This window comes from Molothrus ater, chromosome Z (genome assembly GCF_012460135.2).
Source record: "Molothrus ater isolate BHLD 08-10-18 breed brown headed cowbird chromosome Z, BPBGC_Mater_1.1, whole genome shotgun sequence".
Taxonomy (NCBI): Eukaryota; Metazoa; Chordata; class Aves; order Passeriformes; family Icteridae; genus Molothrus; species Molothrus ater.
Window position 1 is genome coordinate 44623216 of NC_050511.2, and position 19721 is coordinate 44642936.

At 36.6% G+C, this 19721-nt stretch overlaps 1 protein-coding gene across 4 annotated transcripts in view; it reads right to left on the reverse strand.

The window, feature by feature from the left end:
* The window catches only part of HOOK3 (hook microtubule tethering protein 3), an 85855-nt gene that overhangs the window by 59287 nt on the left and 6847 nt on the right, over window positions 1–19721 (reverse strand). For all 4 annotated transcript variants that reach the window (XM_036402584.2, XM_036402580.2, XM_036402582.2 and 1 more), the window contains exons 2-3: window positions 12485–12570; window positions 3202–3274 (exon numbers count right to left, since the gene is read on the reverse strand). In XM_036402584.2, the coding sequence (XP_036258477.1) occupies window positions 3202–3274; window positions 12485–12570 (159 nt within the window). The remainder of the gene's footprint in view (window positions 1–3201; window positions 3275–12484; window positions 12571–19721) is intronic.

The following is a 19721-nucleotide window of genomic DNA, read 5'->3' on the forward strand; positions in this document are numbered from 1 at the left end:
TGAAGAAATAACATTTCTCTATTAAATACAGTAGACAAAGATATGGTTAACTCTAAGAACCATAATGCTTGCTGAATGGTTTCTATTTTGTAAGCTCCGCAAGTTTTAGCATTTCCCTTTTTCCCTCCCATGCACTGCTCAATTTCTCAAGTCTGGCAACTTGCCCTGTAACCAAGAATTTAAAAACATCCCTGTGGTTTTGTTTAAATGGTATAGCAACAGCAAAAACACTGCAGTTATCAGAAAGCAAAACACTAAAAAAACCAAACTAACCAAACCCATGCATCTCCCTCCTGCCCCCTCCCAAAAAAAATCTCAGCCTTATGTTCTTGTTTCTTCTCCAAAGAGGACAACACACAATTCAAAATTAACAATCACATCACTCATTACCTTCTCCCTTGTTCTCAGGTAACAAGTAACAGGACAAGAAGAAACTGTCTGAAGTGGCATCAGATAAGTTTTAGGTAAATGTTAGGTAAAAGATTTTCACAGAAAGTGTTGTAGAACATTGGAACAGACTGCCTAGCAAAATAATAGAGTCATTGCCCATGGAAGTGTTAAAAAAATGTGCAGATATGACACTTGGTGACATAATGGGTTGCGGTGAACACAGTGGTGGTGCCAGATTGATAGCTGGACTCAATCTTAAAGGTGTTTCCCAAACTTAACAACTCTGTGATTCTATCATTTTCTGAGTACTTCCATGAACAGTGGTTAGGCAGGCTGTACAAGACCTACACTAATCTCTACCAGCTCCCACTGTTTCACAAAACTTCCTACACATTACATTTATATTGTCTTTCTGTATTTCCCCTACTAGACCAGCTCCTTTACGTGGTTCACGATACCAAGAGTTTGTACAAGTGGTGACTGTTACACCAGATGGTTCTGATAGCATCAGAGACAATGAGCGACCATGTTTAGCAACAAGAAAATAATGTAGCTCATTACCACAACACATGAGATAATTCAATTATCACTTCTCATGGCACTTCTTAAAGTACAAAGGGAAAGCTATATTCTAGAGTCATGCAACTATAATGCCCACATCTTAAATCCAGTAATGGATATATTTCTAAAAGAAGGTTCTAGTGAGGTGGGGGTCAGTCTCTTCTCCCAGTAAGGAAGTGACAGGACAAGAGGAAATGGCCCATGGGGAGTTAAAATTGGGTATTATGAAAAATTTCTTCACCAAAGGCATTGTCAAGCATTGGAAAAGGTTGCCCAGGGAAGTAGCTGAGTTACTATCCCTGAAGGCATTTAAAAGAAGTGTAAATGTGGAGCTTAGCACACGGTTTAGTGTGGACCTGGTAGAGTTAACTTGATCTTAAAGTCTTTTCCAAGCTGAACAATTCTATTAATAGAAATGCACAGATTGAAGTGTTCCTACAAGCCAGACTTTAAATGAAGGACTGGATGATAGACATTTGGAAAACTAGACTACTAATAATGTTTACTCACATATAAAGAACAGTTGGCAAGGTATAAGATTACTTCCAGATTAAAAAACAAGAGTTAAAGTATCACACATGTGCCTTTTAGAATCTTCATGAAAAGGGAAGTGGTCTATAAAAATGTATACAAAAAGCTGAATTATATGTATTTCTTAAACAAAACAAAAAAATCAGTCTTTAGTTCTTCTTCACATGGACACTTGAAAAACAAGATGGAATGACATCAGCAAGAAACTGAAATTTGACCTGATGCTTTGCCAACCTAAGTCACATAAGGAAGTTACTAGATTGCTCAGGTTTTTTTTTCTTTTTCACACCTGCTAAGCTTTTACATCTGCCAAATTAGTGCAAGACATAAAAATAAAATATTTATTCTTCAAACTCCAAATGATAGTTAGAGAAGCTGCTGCTCCACATTCAATCAGCTGAAATGCTACTATAACCAACAGTTCTCAGTTTGTTATCCTCCACATTTAACAGCCAAGATTTCAATATTCCTTTGGGGAAAAACCCAAAAAATATTTTTCAGAAAAGTAAGACCTTGTATCCAGCTGTTCGCTTGCAATTCCATACAATTTTTTGAGAAGTTAATTTATATTAAGTGCTCTACATTCAGCAGATGCCAAAGGAGTCCTAAATGTTTTTTAGGGATGATGTCTCTTATTCAGCAGTCACTCAATATAGCCTCATCAATGTACCCTCACTTTTTGCTGGCAGCCTTAGTAGACAAAACACTCTAAAACATTCCAGACTTCACACAGCTGGTCAGACAGCAGAAACTACGCTGATACATGTTTCCTGGCCAAGTCAAGACATAAACAGCAGTGGTGTGCTCCATCTTTGTCTCAGGCAGCATTCTGTCTCTGAGTGTCCCTGCAATTCAGGAAGTGATGTAGAGAAGCCTGGAAGTACTAAAGCATTTCACAGTTTTAGTCCTTCCCCAGATGCTTGGAATGAGTTTTGGTGGCTGGAACAAAATGGTTTTACAGAAAACAAAAACTAACAGTAAATTCTTAACTATTTTTCTTCCCCCAAATCAGTCAGGCTGAAAATGGAAATTTAAAAAAGCACATTGATCATTCGCTGAAGAAAACCAGTCAAAAACTACACTAACATCTGCATGTGAGACTGTGTTCTTCAGATTCTAAAGCAAAATATTCCTCATTCATAGTTCTTGCAAATTCCGTTTCCTTCAGGTTTGCAGAGAAGTGCTAGAATGCCAAGTGATACAAACAACCCAGCAAACAGACTGTGATTAAAAGTCATGCTGAGTAGAAACACAGAAAAAACATGACTTCCTCCCTTAAAACTCAGTAGCTCTACAGAGCTGACAAAGTAAAAGGAAGCAACATGTTGCCATTTTTCTTTAAATATATTGCTTTTTATGTTCCTATTTTTATGCAGTTGCTTCTCAAAAAAGCTGCTTTTTTAAAAGCCGCTTTCACACTGTACATTAAAAAAAAATCTCTCATTCAATATTTGAAAAACAAGAGGTAATTAATGTATAACATTTACTTGAATATTTTCCTTTTAAATCATAAAAACCTGTTCACAAATTCAAAACGTCTTTGCTAAAACTGTGCAGGACAATACAATATTAAAAAAGGAAGTGTAATTAAAATGGTCTAAAATTCAAAATGCTATCTATAAAGCAAGATCCTAATCCAGAAATGTGAGAATATTTAGACACAATATTGTATTAAGTACTGAAATACAGATTCACAGACAAGCAAAGTAAGTCAAATACCTTTAGCCTCCAATTATCTCCCACTTCTGTTTTGATTCTGTTCAGCCAATTTTCATCAAAATAAGCTGGATCTCTGAAAAATAAAAAGTGCATTTATTAAAAACAAATGATAGAAATTTTGAGTATACATTCATCATTAGGCTCCCATCTCAGGTTTGAGTTAATTTAAATGACTACCTCTTGCATCTGACACATGGCCTCAATATAGTAGTTCAGAATCCTGTTACTACTCACTTTTCCAAGAACTTTTACCCTGTTGACAGCACAGGTTCATCTGTGTGCCATGAGGAGCTTATGCTTTTGAGGAAGCATCTTTGTATTTTGAATGCATTTTCCCTCCATAAGTCCTACCTCTTAATTTCTTGTCTGGTGTTGCAGCAATATTTACTTGCATTTCTTAAAATTATTAAAAATTATTCTTTTTCCACACATTATGGATCCCTACCATTGCACACTGCTTACAACTATTCAGCTGCTAAAATAAAAACCTGAAACTGAACAATACACATGCAGTCTTGATAGAGTGAGAAGAGCTACAAAGAGTCACTGAAGTTTTTATGCCTAAGAAGATACTTGACTATTTCATCTACCAAACACTATCGGTTTTTTAATTCCTCTTTTCACAGTAACCCTACACAAATCTTTTTGTGAACACCCTTCCTTAGAAGCTTTTCTATTCTCTGCACTTTTGACAAGGCAATTAAGAAAAAGAACAGAGAACTATTTCTATGCATAAGTTCTTTCTATTCATTTTTCTCAAAGCATCTTCCACAAGCTGCTTCTTCAAGACACCTCCTGACACTCTCTCTTCTGCTACCAAACTCAAAGATCATCTAAAAAGCTAACATTTTCTACTGCTCAATTCAAATTCTCCCTTTATCACAGAGAATTTTGAAAATGCTATTATCAGAATTAAGGAGAAATAATGTACTATATATAACTGGTTTTAAAGGAGTAGGAAAACATAAGGAAAGGTTTCTATTTTTCTATTTCATCCAACATATGAAGTCAATACAGCCAGAATGAAAAAAACACCTTTCTATTGTTAGCAAAATGCTCTTAAGAGTTTGTGTTTCAGTTTCAGGTGAAGTACTCTGTTTTCTGGACTGCTGCATTTGCCACTGATTACTATTAGATTTACTGCTGCACCTTCTACACATAGAAGTGTTGTGGACTGAGACCTTTTTTTGAAGGGCAAGGCGCCATGAGATCTTTTGGCAAAATTTCAAGAGAACTCTGAATATGCCTGGAGAGTCATATAACATCCATTTCATATATACTGTAAACCAGCAACTACATCAGAACTTTTATTAGAGCACAAACTTTGCAGCCACACTTTGCATCTGATGCACAGTACATGCTGTGTTCCATCTTCTCCACAGTGTCTTCACAACGCAACAAGGTCTGCAAGCTGTACTGCAACCACAATACACAGCAATGGAGGAAGACCACAAATAGCAATGTTTCTCTACTGACACATTTTCATTGCTATTTTTTCACACTTTGTTACAGACTCTGGTGAAGATTACAGCATATTTCATTTCCTTGTCATGGCACCTGCAAACATATATCTGGAAGAACAGCTTTAATTACTAGTTAAGTTGATGACTCCAAATTACTTCCATTCAAAAACAGTACAGTTCTAGCACAGATGACAGAATCTTAAATTGCAAAATAGAAAAAGTAATGTCTTATCCAGACTATCACTGGTTTTGAAATATATGTTTTCAAATAGCTTTCAAATGGCCTCTCTGTCACAAGAAGACAGGTAAACTTAAGAATGATATTGATTCAAGTACATGTAATATCTCTGACACATGAAAAAAGTTTACATTCAGCTTTTACATGAAACAAATAGCTCTCCTTAGAAAAAGCCTTAATTAAAAAGCCTTCATTTGCCTAATTTCTGCTCAATCACAACAAAATCATCTGGACACTAATGATTAGAATGACAGTTCAAATCCATTGTAGGTGTGGGGTTCAAAAATACCCCAATGACTGTCAAATGGTCTTCTGAGAATTGCTGATACACAAATAAGCTAGCTTAACAAGAGACTCACAATTATAAAATATTTATGCAGCTGAGAGATAAAGCAGGTATGACCTATGCTTCCTCATCAAAAAAACCCAACAGCGATTCCTTAAGGAATCTTATCATTTTAAGGGTTGCACTTGGCCACTAACATCTTTAGCTGCTTCAAGGCTGTGGTGTCATAAATATATCAATCTTTAACATACCATTTTCATGGTTCTAGGAAACAACATGAGCAGGTATAAACAACATCCCATAAGCAAAATTATATTTGGACTGACTGGGTAGCTGATATTGCACATCCAGTTTTGAACAATAACAGCACCAGTAAGGGAATCAGCTGAGGAACGCTAACAAGACTTCAGTTAGGTCCATCTTACTTCACTCTGAAAGCCTGACATTCAGCAGAAACTAAGCAGCTTTCCTCAGCTACTACTCTAATAAAAGGAACACAGGGACCAGCAATTGTCTTTTACAGTTCTGATGAAAGTCATAGGCTACCTAAACCCTGATATACGTCATCAGACATACTTAAGGAAGGTCCCTGAGAAATACATCTAAACTCAGTGTGGTAGTCCTCTTCCACAGATCCATTTGTTTTTTCATTTTGTATGTATACAAACCTCATGGAAGCATCCAAGGGTCCAGCAGCTGATAAGCAATCCAGTTGAAATCAATATCATGTAACAATGGTCAAAGTAGCACCAACAGTTCTTTTTAGAGAAGCTTCATACAGCTTACACAATAATTAATAGCACACTGCAAAAACACTTTGACAGGAGCACAATAAGCAGAGAAGCAAAAGATGGGGTATCAACACCAATCAAATCTAGAATGATCATCCTTTCCTCAACCTCATCACCATTATAATTTTCTTTCTCTTCAAAAGTCTCACTGAAGTTCATTGCTAGTAACAACTGCCATGCTCTCTCTATATAACAAACTGTTGGAAATCAAACCTGAAATAACTTTTCCACAGTAACTTCTAAACATACTTTTAAAAAGGGGCTTCCAGAATGTTAGATCATTCACAGCCCTTGCTGCAAAAAAGCCTCTTTTTGCTATATTTCTGGGAACCATAATTCAATCAAATTCAGGTCATCTTAGGCCATTTCATTTGGCAGCAACAGCATTCTTCTTACAGTGTTTGAAAAAGCACTACCTAAGCAAATACAAAAACGTGGGGCTGAGAAGTGAGCAGCTATACTATCAAAAAATTAACTGGAGCATCTTCATTGCCATGAGACGACTCATACATGAACTAAGTATTTTGAATTCACTAAGTTCCTGAGCCTAGACCCAAACTGGCTAACTTTCAGGATTATAAAATATTTGTGTATCAGTTGATTGCTGCCTACTATCTCAGTAGTACTGCAGATAACTGGGACTTTTCTTCAGAGCAGAAGATACTTATGCTGTTGCTAATGCTCTATCACTTCATGTGATGTTTTCAGCAGTGCTCATTTATACCATCTCCATCTTATTTTGTATGTAAATTTTCCTTTATTTAAGCAATCATCTCTCTCCATCACAGATGCCAAGAGACAGAAATATTCTTCTAAAGAAAACCAACCCACAGAGCATGTAGTATAACTCATGATTATTACTCATTATAACAGTGGTACAGTAAGCTGCATCAAAAAATGTGTTTACAAAAAATTTCCCTCCCCCAGTGATATACAAAAGCATGGCTTTTGTGTTTTGCATGTGTCAAAATGCATACATCGTGTTGCAATGTATAATAGAACAAATGAATAATTCATTCAGAGAGGCGCGATGCACAGATGACAGAAGAAAATACATACAAATTCTTACATCTACCAAGGCCAGTATGACAGAGGAAGAAAGAATCAAAACAAGAGGGACACCTGGCACTAAAGTCTCCAGAGTGGGATGAAAGGAAAATTTTAAAACAGGAAATCCTGCTATTCTAGGGATATCAGTGGACAGTGAAAACATAAGTAAAATCATTGCAAGCTACACAAAAAAAAAAAAAAGGATGTGATTCAGAAGCAAGCTATGGCACTTGTACCAGCACAAGCGACACAACTTTAGGCCAACAGTCTACTCATAAAAAAATCAAACATTTTCGTTTGCTTCCACTCTTTACTCCTGCAGTACAAGATTCTTAAAAATAATCATCAACACTGAAAGTATACAGGCATTTCTTCTTACTGTATTTCACATCAATGCTAGTCAGAGGGATTACCACATCTAAATAGAAACAATGAATCCTACAGAACAATACACAAAAGTTAAACTAAAACATAGGCTGAGTTTCTTCCTCCAAGATAATACAGTTAGCACTAGAGAATTACATTCAATGGTATTTTAAGCTGAAAGTCAAACATAAAGTTTTAATGATATAAAGGAAGAAAATGTCCTTCAGGAATTTAACAACACTTGTTTTTTAACAGCTGAGACTGCAAGCAAAATTTTCATGCTTGGTTACATAGAGCACAGTTCTGGTATTTGCTATCGCACACTACATCAATAGCAAAAACCTTCTGGAGGTGTCAGTAATTTCCTCTGTAACCTCTTCTTCTCACAGCTTATTCCAGCAGTTTTGTTAAATAAAATTCTGCTGCATTCGTTGTGATGTCTGGCACTCACCTACAAATGGGCTGCTACTGTGAGTGTAAAAAATATTGAGGATGCGGTATGAAAAATTAAGAACCATAGAAGAAACTGTCAGCCCCCTCCACTTGGTACAAGGCACAGCCGGCTTTTATCAGCTGATGAGCAAGCAATGTTCTTCCTCTTCTCTTTCCTCTTTTCTTCCTTTTTCTGACTAAATCCTACAGTTCTGTTTTGTGCAAATTTTATGTATGTCTAAAACAACTAATTCCCTAAGCCAGAGATCTCTCAAAAACTGCTCCTCATCATGACCTACTATCTCCCACCCTCATAAGTACCAGTGGACTTTTCCTAAGAAGGCAGATGTAAGGAAAAAAAATAGAAATAATAGAATTTACTATTAAACCTTTCAGTTTTTTGGAAGAAATACTATCCTCACTCCCCTATCTGGAAATATATCCAGAACACTAGTCCACTCCAACACCTTTAAATTTTCATCAATGCTCTTCTTTTCTGGATATATTAATTTGCTCTTTAATATTTTAAAACATTAATTAATTTACTATAGTAAAATCCTGATTCACACAAAGTTGCCAAAACATTCCCCTCCCTACCTTTACCTAATCAGGTAAAGGCTCAAAGAACACACACTTAAAAAGAACCTTTAACAGGAAGCACCTAGACTAAGAAACACCTGTTTTTCCTTTTTCCTTGGAAAATTACAAAAATAGTAGTTTATCCTTCTCAATAGAATAAGAGTAATGGCATTTAAGTTGTGTCTGCAGTCAAAACAACACAATTTTCCTTTGAAGATTAACTTTTGGAGAGATTTTCATGTCAAATACAACTATTCAGGTTTTCACTGCAGATGATATGTTTGCAGTGACCTGATGCTTTCAGGCTTGCTCCTTGCTATTTAACATCACTGCATGACTTTTCCAAGTAACCTTAAGCATACAGCTGTCTTCCTGCAAAAATTGTATTCTATATTACTATCTTTCTTGGGGCAGAGGGGGAACCTGTGTTACTAATATAAAAAGGCAAAAAGCCTGCTCTAGACTTGCTTCACATTGTTGAACATGCCCTAACTCCCAGTGAAGTAGTCTTCCTGTTGTCTTTATTCAAAGGACCAACAGGAAGATTTCACTGCTAGTATTGATAGTTTTCAAGAAAGAATATTTAAAACGGCTTTGTCAACATGCTCCTGATCAGCTTTCTAGTCAGCTACAAAAACGCTGATCCCTATATTTGACCTATATTCCACTATCATGTCCAGAGAAAGAGAAAATATTTGGCTATTCTACAATCCCTGGTTTCTACTTCAAAAATCCATTACACTAATCTTCTGTTACACCTCTTATCTTATATTACTTACCTTCTGTTTATTATGTTTTTAAGAAAAAAACAAAAAAAGCAGTATTTTCTCTCAAAAGATTGTTCATGTTATCGCTCCTGTTGTACAATCCAAGATCAGATTGCTGCTGCTCTTCGAAGTTTATCTCAACAGGAATGCAGTCAAGATTTAGCAATACTGTTGCTAAATTTCAGGATAAGAATATGTCTGTTCGTTACATAAGTATGCAAAATGTTAAACCTGAAGCACAACTACCATAAAGTACGATAGTTGAATACTAATTTTGGCATGTTCAAATTATTATATAGGACATAAAGAAAGAATGATAAATTGTCTAGGGGATCTTTACATATTTTAAAATCATGCTACAGAAATGCAATATTTGTATTGTATATTTATTTTTAAACTTCAGTTCATCAGCTGAAAACAGTATCTCAGAACCACATGCTAAAAAGTCTTGCTTTGAAATATTTGACTACATTGAGATTTCCCTTTTCCCCTCTCTTGTTCTTCCTGTGAACTGGCAGTTCCTTCTCTCACTAGGAGGAAGGCTCCTGCTCCTGAGAATCTGCAACTAAAGAAGAGACTCAGTTCCCTCATAGCAGTTACAGCCCTAGGAGGTCTGTCAAACAAATCAGCTGTGTTCAGTAAACCTGAGCCACACAGCAGCACAAGAAGTGCTAAACACTCGAACAGGATGGAGGACCCTCATCTTCTGACTGATATCAAGAAAGGCTGTTGCTTGCTCAGGGTTTGAATTCCGGGCATTGTTGAAAGACTGCTGAAGCTTGTCCAGTCCTCACATTATTATTTCTTCAGCTCTTACACCTGGGCATGAGCTGTACAGGAAGGGAAACCTGCAAAGTACCAAACGTGATTATGCAGCTTTGGAAGGTATGGTCAAGGCTCAAGTGGTGTTCTCCCCTGTTGCAACAGTTAGTGAGGTGGAGGTTTGAGCAGCAGACAAACCCTGCAAGTCAACAACCAGCTGTGATACAGTGTTGGCAATAAAGTTTTAGTTTTGATAACTATTAAACCCTTTTGAGAATAAGGACTGCTTAGAAGAGATGGGATCCACCAGGCTATGGTGGACAGATGCATCTTCACGAACAGGCTGGCCAAGGTGGTAAGAACAGTTTTATACAAAAAAAAAAGTGAATATTAAGTTACAAAGTAGTGAACTCTGCTGAAGAACTAGGGGTGAGGAATGATATGAACAAAAGACACCTCATAGTCAACAAAACAGGTATGGGTAAAGCGGGATCACCTCAAGCATATGCACACAAATATACAAAGGCCTAAAGAAGAACACTGAAAAAAAGCTTCATTCTGGGAATCAGAAAGACTGGATGTGGTGTTGTTAACAGGGGTCCCAGGAAGAGGGAAGAGACGAGGATCTGACTCCATGTTTCAGAAGGCTTGATTAATTATTTTATGATACATATTATATTAAAACTATACTAAAAGAATAGAAGGAAGGATTTCATCAGAAGGCTAGCAAAGAAAGCAGAGAATGGAATGATAACAAAATCCCGTGTCTGACCAGAGAGTCTGATACAGCTGGACTGTGACTGGCCATTAATTAGAAACAACCACATAAGACCAATCAAAAATCCACCTGTTGCATTCCACAGCAGCAGATAATTATTGTTTTGTTTTGTTTTGTTCCTGAGGCCTCTCAGCTTCTCAGGAGAAAAATCCTAGCAAAGGGATTTTTCAGAAAATATCACGGCTACAACTGGATGCATATGTGGAGTGCTTGTGCACTAATGCAGGCAGCATGGAGAACAAATAGGAAGAAACAGAGTTCTGTATGTAGTTGCAAGGTCACAGATGCACTGGGATCATGAAGTCATGGTAGGATAGCTCACATGCCAAGGCTGCTGACACGAACATATACAGGCTCCTTAGGAAGAACAAGCTAAGAAGGCAGTGACAGAAAGATGCCCTTTCTGTGACAGACCAAAGGGAACGCATGAGCCCTGCCTTAGGATGGATTTGAGCCAGCTGAGAGATTACTAGTCAGAATGACTAAGCAGATCAACATGAGTGACACTGCTACAGATTCCTGCTATAGACTGCCTGATCAGGATGACATCTTCATATAAGAACTGATGAAGCATTACAGGGGTAACTGGAGAGCAAGATGGGCTGGAAAATGGCTGAAATGCTAGGCTCAAAGGTTTCAGAAGCATGAAATCCATCTGGATTCACTAGCAGCATATCCAAGGGGTCAAGAGTATTAAATGTCTTTAGCAGGGACCTAGATGATGAGACAGAGAGCAATTTTTCATATAATATAAAAATGGAAGGCATGTTTGACACACCTGATAGTTGCATTTCCATATAGGAGAAATTTGACAAGCCGGAAAAACAAGCTGAGAGTAACCTTACACATTTCAGAAAAGTTAAATGCAAACAAACCCTATTCACCAGTATATAGGGAGGGTAAGCTGGTTGGAAAACAGCTTTGCAGACAAGAAACCAGGCAGAAACCAAGTGGAACACACTCCAGCAATGTGTCCTTGCAGCAGAGAAAGCAAACAAAAACCTGGGCTGTATTGGGAAGACTGCTGCTGGCAGGCCAAGGGAGGTACTGCTCAGATCTGTTAAAACCACGTCTGAGCTGCAGCATCCAGGCCTCCCCAGTAAGAGAGACACCTGGACATACACGTAAGTTCAGCAAAGGGCAATTAAGATGATTTAACAGACTGTAGTTCCTGTCAAATGAGGTGAGATTGAGTGAGCTGTGTTTGTTTAGCCACAAGAAGAAAAGGCTCAGTAAGATCTTATCAATCCTGTGTATAAATAACCCGATGGCTTATTCTTCTTTATACCCTCACATAATCTCAATGGTGTCTGGTTAACAGACAAGGGGTAGTGAAAACAAACTGAAAAATACTTCCAACTGCAAAAAACTAAATTGACAGTTCCATTCAGTTCATCACTGAAGCTTTATTGCATTAAACTACTTCTAACACTACTGACTATAGTTTCAAACAACAATCAGGGCCAATTACCTTACCTTGCACTGATTTCAATTTAAAGTGTGAACCTGTATGTCTAGTTTTAATTCAGATTACTTTCCAGTAAGTTCACACTTGAATGAACTCTTCTCTAAAACAAATGGTTTTTTTTCATTTAAGATAGTTATCTGTAAACTACAGAGGAAAAAATCATTAGTCATGTTCCACTTAAAAGTACTGACTAAGCCACATCCTTAGGGAATACCAGCCAAGGTAAAACTCATGTAAAAACACAAAAATGTACAGATAAAAAAACCCCTATGTATTTAATTCATTAAATAAACAATTACTTACATTTTCTGAAGAACCTGGGCCATCACAACCCCACTCGTTAAATCTTCCACGGTCTGGCATGGTGCCTCAACATTAAATGTTTGGATCTATGTGAGAAAGGAAAAAGTTATTCTTATTTCCCTCAATGTAAAGGAATTTTCAAAGGTTTGAAAAAAAATACTACCAAATAGCAAAAATAATAAACTCCACATTTTTAGCATACATGTTCGGTTTAAAAAGCTTTATATTTAATAGTCAAAGACACAAACATCTTGTTTTCTTATCCCTGTTTTCTCAATAAACTGCTACAAAAACCAGTATTACATTCTCCAAAAGGCAAACTTTCTACTGCATTTTCTACTTACTGAAAGTCATCAGTGCATTCAAGTACTTCCATATAATCTTGTGTATATATTCAAGTACGCGCTCTCAATCAACAAAATAAACGCAATTTTTAGAAGGAACAGTGATCTCACAGAACACTCATCAGCTCCCCACAATGAGAAGATGAAATGTAGATTGACATACATATTCCAAACTTGATTAATCCCTACTATCAGATGGAAGAGAAGAACACAATATTGCTAAACCATGATTGGTCTATACACTACTAGAATTCTGAATATTTCATGCTAATGTACTAACACAGTGACATGCACCACAGTCCGCACAAAGCTCTTTTCTTCCTTGCTCTCTTGATGAGAAGAATCAGTCCACTTCAGGGCAAGCTTTTTAACTGGTTTAAGTTACTTGATAATTTACTTTAAAATGACATTATTTTTAAATTATGTGGATGAGTTTGCAACAATTTTTATGGTATTATTTGGAGGGTATCTGTCTAGTGCTCTCTGCTACTATCCTCCTCCTACAGGAAACTTGGGCTTATTTGTAGAAAGCAAATTTTTTTCATACACACAAGGGATAAAGCAGTCTACAAAAGCGCTTGCAGTTTCAGAGTACATAAATGTTAGATACATCAATCATTTTTTTCTGAACATAATGTGCAACCATTCATGCTTTAGCAGCATTTGGAAGAGTAATAGTTGTTAGTCATTTCTCAATAAATACCCTTTATATGTGTGTATTACAATAAAAGACAATTCATGTTTCAGTGGGAAATTTTGGAGGTCTTCCTCTGAGAAGGCTCTCAGAAAGTCAAGTGCACAACAGCCAGATTCTCCTTATACCTTTGGAATAGTATATCATTATACCTTTGGTATAAGGACTCTAGGCCACTGTAAGGTACAATTAGTAATGTAGACATTCTAGCAATGCCATTTAACATTAATTTGGAGTACAGGCACCTAGATGAATTTTCCTTTTTTCCCTGTATTCTGGAGAAAAAAAACTAACACTCAAGTAGGAAAATAAAAGCCATTATATCCATGAAGAGTCAAAAATTGAGCTCTCAGAGCATGTTTCCTGGTCAACTCTGACCAGTCAGTAATAATGAATGATGTCCATGTTCCAAAAGCACATGAATAAATTACTGAGTGGCATATAAGACAGACAAGAGTGACTTCTGCACTTCTGATTCAGATTTTCTTACAGCATGGTCTGAACTACCTGAAAAAACCCCACAGCTGCCTCTCCAGAAATCAAGAAGCCATCATAGGTTGTCAGGACACTAGATGAAAATCAGACTGGGTGGGTGAGGAAAAAAAAACACGCATGAAAGCACAACCTAACAGGATACAACACTGAATTACTATTTTGCCAGAAAACTGAATTTACCAGTAGTTTCTGATTTGTGGCAACAATGTTGAAGAAATACAGAGACAACTCTGAGTCCCCAAGTCAGCAAAATATTTAACAATATTAATAGTTTACAGCTACAACAATAAGATCTGCAAAAACATTGTGGATACTTATGCTTGAAGAAGTTTAAGATGCTAAAAAGATAAAATTATCAAGCACAGACAATGAAAACCTTTCTTCTAATTTTGTGTATTATACATTTAAATAATGAAAATTGAAATAATTTTGCTGCACAAGACCCAAATCAAAAAATCCCTTAAGAACTACTACTGTTACAGTTTTCCAGAAGTAGACAAGGTTAAATGTTCTTTTCAAATAAGCAACAGCAACATAATTACAGTTTACAGAGTGCAAATTAACCAGAGTGTTTTAGATTTATTTTGTAACTTGATATACAAAACACTTCCTTGACTAAGTAAAAGTGTATGTAAATGATACCACTACACTGAAAGATGAGCAAGTCAAAGAAAGATAAGCAAGTCTATTTCCAAAACACAGAGGAAAAGGATGCACATTCTCTGTTATTTTGTGTATAATTTTATCATCATACTTCCCTAACACTTTACATAGAAGAAAGGTCTAAAGTATTGTTAAGGTTCAGTTAACCTATCTGAACTCTTTCTTCCTGCCATAGACACACATGCAAAATTGCCATTGAGGAAAATAATGTTTCTCATAGTTAGACATCAAAGAAAAGAAAGAAACTAGTGGGTATTCTATCTGTATACACATTTAAATTTCATAATAAATAAAATTTAATTTTACATTTAGTTTATATATTTTTTATATTTAGTTTTAGTGTAAAAAATTATAAATTTTGTTTTCATATTTCAATTGTGCCAAATTTATACTGCAAAACATTTACACAAATCTTAAAAATAAAGAACTATAGGCTTTTCATATCCTTCAGAGATATGAAAGTTACAAATTTTCTTCAAGAAACTTTACACAAAATAGCTTTTCAAATTTACATCAAAGTCAAACTCCTATACCATTGCCAGTTCTACAATATGCTAAACTTAAGTAAGGCATAGAAGGGAGAAAATTATAAGAATGTGGCAAATGATAAGAATGTGGCAAGACACAGAGATCCAGCTATTGAGACAAGCAAATTTTTGTGTGTGTGCCTCAGTAAACAGTAAACAGCTATTCAGTAACAGCTGTTAAAACAGTGCTTTTCCTGTGCATTGAGATGTATCTCCTCCTGGAAGACTACTCTCCCTTCCTGCACCAACTGCTCCTCTGCTCCTACTTCTTCAGTGCTTGCAAAGCAGTTCTCATTGTTACTTCCACAACACTGAAAAATAATTTCTGTTTGCTGTTATGATTACTGGGGCGATTTCCCCATTTCTTGAACTGCTGTACAGAGCCTGTATGTCATGTCTGTGGGCACACATGAATCTCATAAAGATCAAGGCCAAGTGCTGCATCTGAGCTGGGGCAACCTCCCCTACCAACACAGGCTGGGGGAAGAACAGATTGAGAGCAGCCCTGCCAAGAAGGATTTGGGGGTGTTGGTGGGTGAGGCTGAACATTAGTCAAAAATATGCATAGTCAGCAGGTTAAAGGTGATTTCTCCCCTCTACTATTCTCTCATGAGACTCTCTACTACTCTCTCCCTAGAGAGAGTAGACTAGATCTCTCATGACTCTTAGTACGACAGCGAGCTCTAGGGTCCTTCGTACAAGGAAGACACAGACAAGTTTGAGGAGGTGCTGAGCAGGACTTTCTTCCTATGATGAAAGGCTGGGAGAGTTGTTCAGCCTGGAGAAGAGAAGGCTTCAGTGAAACCTCACTGTGGCCTTTCAGTACTTTAAGGGAAGATGGGGGCATACTTTTAAATAGGCCCTGTAGCAACCAGAAAAGCAGTAACTGTTTTAAGTTGAAAAATCATAGATTCAGAGTAGATAAGGAAGAATTATTCTATGATGAGGGTGGTGAAACACTGGATCAGAGAAGTGGTAGATGCCCTATCCCCAGTAAGGCTGGGCTAGGCTCTGCACAACCTGATCTAGTTGAAGACATTCCTGCTCAAAGCCGGGGGAAGGTTGGACTACCTGACATTTAAAGGTCCCTTACAACACAAACTATACTATGATCCTACCACATAAGACTCTGAGGAAAAGAAAGGGGTAAAGTGAAAAACCTCAGCCACTTGACTTAATCACTAGGTCTAACAGGCCTTCATACCTTCCATCAACTATCCTTCAATGAGCAAAAAGGGTTCTTTAATTTTACTGAATATTAATCCAGATCTCTGATCTACATGGACACAGAGAGTCAAATTTTATAAAAACCTTAGAATAAGAATTAAAGGGTTACTGTTACAATGCAAAGGAGGTTATCACTGGAGACTGAATAATTGCTTCAGGAAGACAATATCTTAGAAAATTTGAGTTAAGAATTCCTGGTTACATATATTACTAGTTAGGATTTGTTAGCTGCTAGGGATAGAATGCAAAAATGTATTTTATGAAAATACTTTTGATATGAAGGTCAGTGAACTGGACAAACACTCAGTTGTCATAGACATTAAGTGAAAACCAGGATAAAAATGTAATGGGGAATCCAGCATCCCATGAAACTTGATGAGAAAAAGAGTAAGAAACCAAACAAAGCAAACCAATTCCACCTCAAAGACAAAAAAAATTCTCAATTACCTTTTCCTTCTCAACATTAAGGGATAATGAAAGACTTGCTCTTTGCACAGTGATTATATACACGGCTTGGTTTCTATTAATGATAGAGTTACATAACAAACCTCTCAAATATTCTTTTGGAACAATACCTGAAATTGTTATTAGTGGTTCTTAGCAGATAAAACTCTGTGTGACTGGTTACCTTAAGTGCGAGCACAACAAACAGTAACACCCAGTTTCCAATTTATCCAAGCAAAGCACTCCCCAGTCACTGGTGGGGGACAAACTGAGCACAGGTCCACAGATTCTGACCAACCTGCTTGTTTCTGTCAAGTTTTGCCACTCTCTTTCCCTCTCCTTACCATTACAACTATTATTAACAATTATTATTACTGTTGTTGTTGTTATTAGCATATTTAGTACTATGTTATATTAATTATTGGTACTATTCTATACTTATGTTATGTCTAGCCTATTATTATTGCTGCTGTTGTGTTGTTTTGTTTAAATGATTAAATTTTTCTCACGTCAACCTGCAAGGTTTACCTTTTCTTTTCCATTCTTCTTCTTCCACAGGGGAATCAGTGGGGGAATGAGTTGCATGATCCTTAATTCCCAAAAAGGATTTAGCCATGGCACCACCAATTTAGAATTATTCATCCACTATTTCACTATATCTGTGGAACTGACCATGCAAGCTTACAGGTGGTTGCTATGCAGAGTCGAGAACAATGCCATGCCAGCACAGAAGAAACAAATCACAGAGACAAGACAGGGAGAAGTGGCTGTGCAGGATGCAACGAGCGCATTGGCAAAGACGAATAAGGTGACACTTCTGTCCTTGCACATTAATCCTGTATTACCCACAAGATCTGCAAGAATCTCACTAAAACAACATTTACTCAGCTTCATTGCCTGGAGGAAACCAGAATAATTCTTCGCACAACAGGGAGATAATTAACTGATACACAGAGTTGTTTTTCCTCAGATGTTAAATTCTTGTATTGAGACAGTCCTTTCAAATTAGAAATGGATTCTCATCCTAAAAGCCTATCTTGTCCTTTTGGATAACTTTAGGATTTCTTTGCCCATTTTTCTCCTCACAGTTCGTAACACTGCAATCTTCTGCCTGCATGGTCATGGCATAAGCTGTTTTTTCATGCTTTCCAAGGTAACAGCAGACTGCGTGAAACAAACAATGGGGAAACAGATTCTCTAACAAGCAGCAGCTTTATTCCAAGATCTGAATTTGTGAATGTTTCCACTGATTTTTAGGTTGTCACACTTTCATTACTAAAATCTCAAAAGTTACTTGTGATCCAGCTGTAATGTTAGCTACTCAATTAGCCCAACAAGGAAATGACAAGATTTTTACATTACTGGTCAGGGTGGGGATTCTTCTAGGGAAGAATTTGAATATTATTTTTTTATTAATTTGCCTCTTATTTTATGTATATTGTGTTTAAACCCAAATATCTGAATAGGCCAAAGCCATGAAATATCTCAATCAAAGTATTTATTCAAAGTGATGTTTTTTCAGTTATTAAATATTTCCTTTGCCGAAACACAGTGCAGAAAGCAGAAGACACACCTTGACTAAAGCTTACTTACCAAAGGATTTAAGAGATAAGAGAGCCAGAGAGCCATGAGAGCAAAAACCAGCTACTACCGCACTGTCTTGGCCTTGCCATCAAATTGCTGCTAACTGACGTGTTCAAGTATGACAAATCATTAAGATACATTGAACAGAGTCTCAAGTCTGAATGGTTTTTGGTTTAACCACTTCAGAAACATTAATGAAAACACAATCTGACCTACCCACTCCTGTGGTAAAAATTAATGTATTCCTGTTTTCAGGAATACATACTTTCAGCTGAAAGCCAGATGAGCCAACTGATGAAAAAGAATTCTAAACAGCATTTGTAATGAAGATAAAATGAAGATATATAATACATAAAAGAAGGCCTAAAACAGCAACATAAACCAACAGTTCTTTCCAAGCCTTCATCTATTAAATCACGTTTTATTTAAAAGTAGTATGTATCAGTCAATGCTTTATCTTTTCAAAATAAAAGCCACTAATAAAGTGCCAAATTGCCAAGCATTAAATCAATGGATCCACATTTATGGGATACATACATTCACACGGCACCAAGCACCAATGATTTTTAGAAAGCTTCAAAAGTGCCTTTTAAGACTAGAAGTATCTTCTTTCCTTTTTTGGAAAAAAAAACAAACCAACCCAATCCAAACACAAATGGTAGGCTTTCCAGGAACCAGTAGCTTCCTTTGCTAATCGAAGTACAAAATTTTCCATCTCTACTGCCCAGAAGAGACAAAATAACACACTTACAATGATGTCATATTAAACACAGAATAGAATATCTTCTACCTTCAGCACTCTGACTCACAGAAGCCCAGATAGTAATCCAGCTCACAGAACTGGGACACCTGAAGTCTCACCAAAGGAAAATGAAACTTTTCTGTAAAAGTATGTGTTCAATAAAAATAGCAGAACAGCGCTCAATGAACGAAAGAGTGAAAATCTTTCTATTCTGAATTAAGATGGCTAAGCTAGTAAAATCTGAACAACATCAGGCAAACGTGCCCAAACAGATCCATACTAAAATAAGTATCAGGCAGCAAGATATAGCATTTATGTAAGGGCACAGGGCCAAGAAAACTCAATTTACTTCTTGGCTAGTGGCTAGCTAGAAAAACTGTAGAAATTTATACAGATTTCTAACATTACATAAACAAAAAAAAACCAAACAAAAACAAACAAAAACCCACAAAAACTACAACACAACAAGAAAACAAACCAAAAAAACCACCAGAACAAATCAACCCAACAAAAAAAA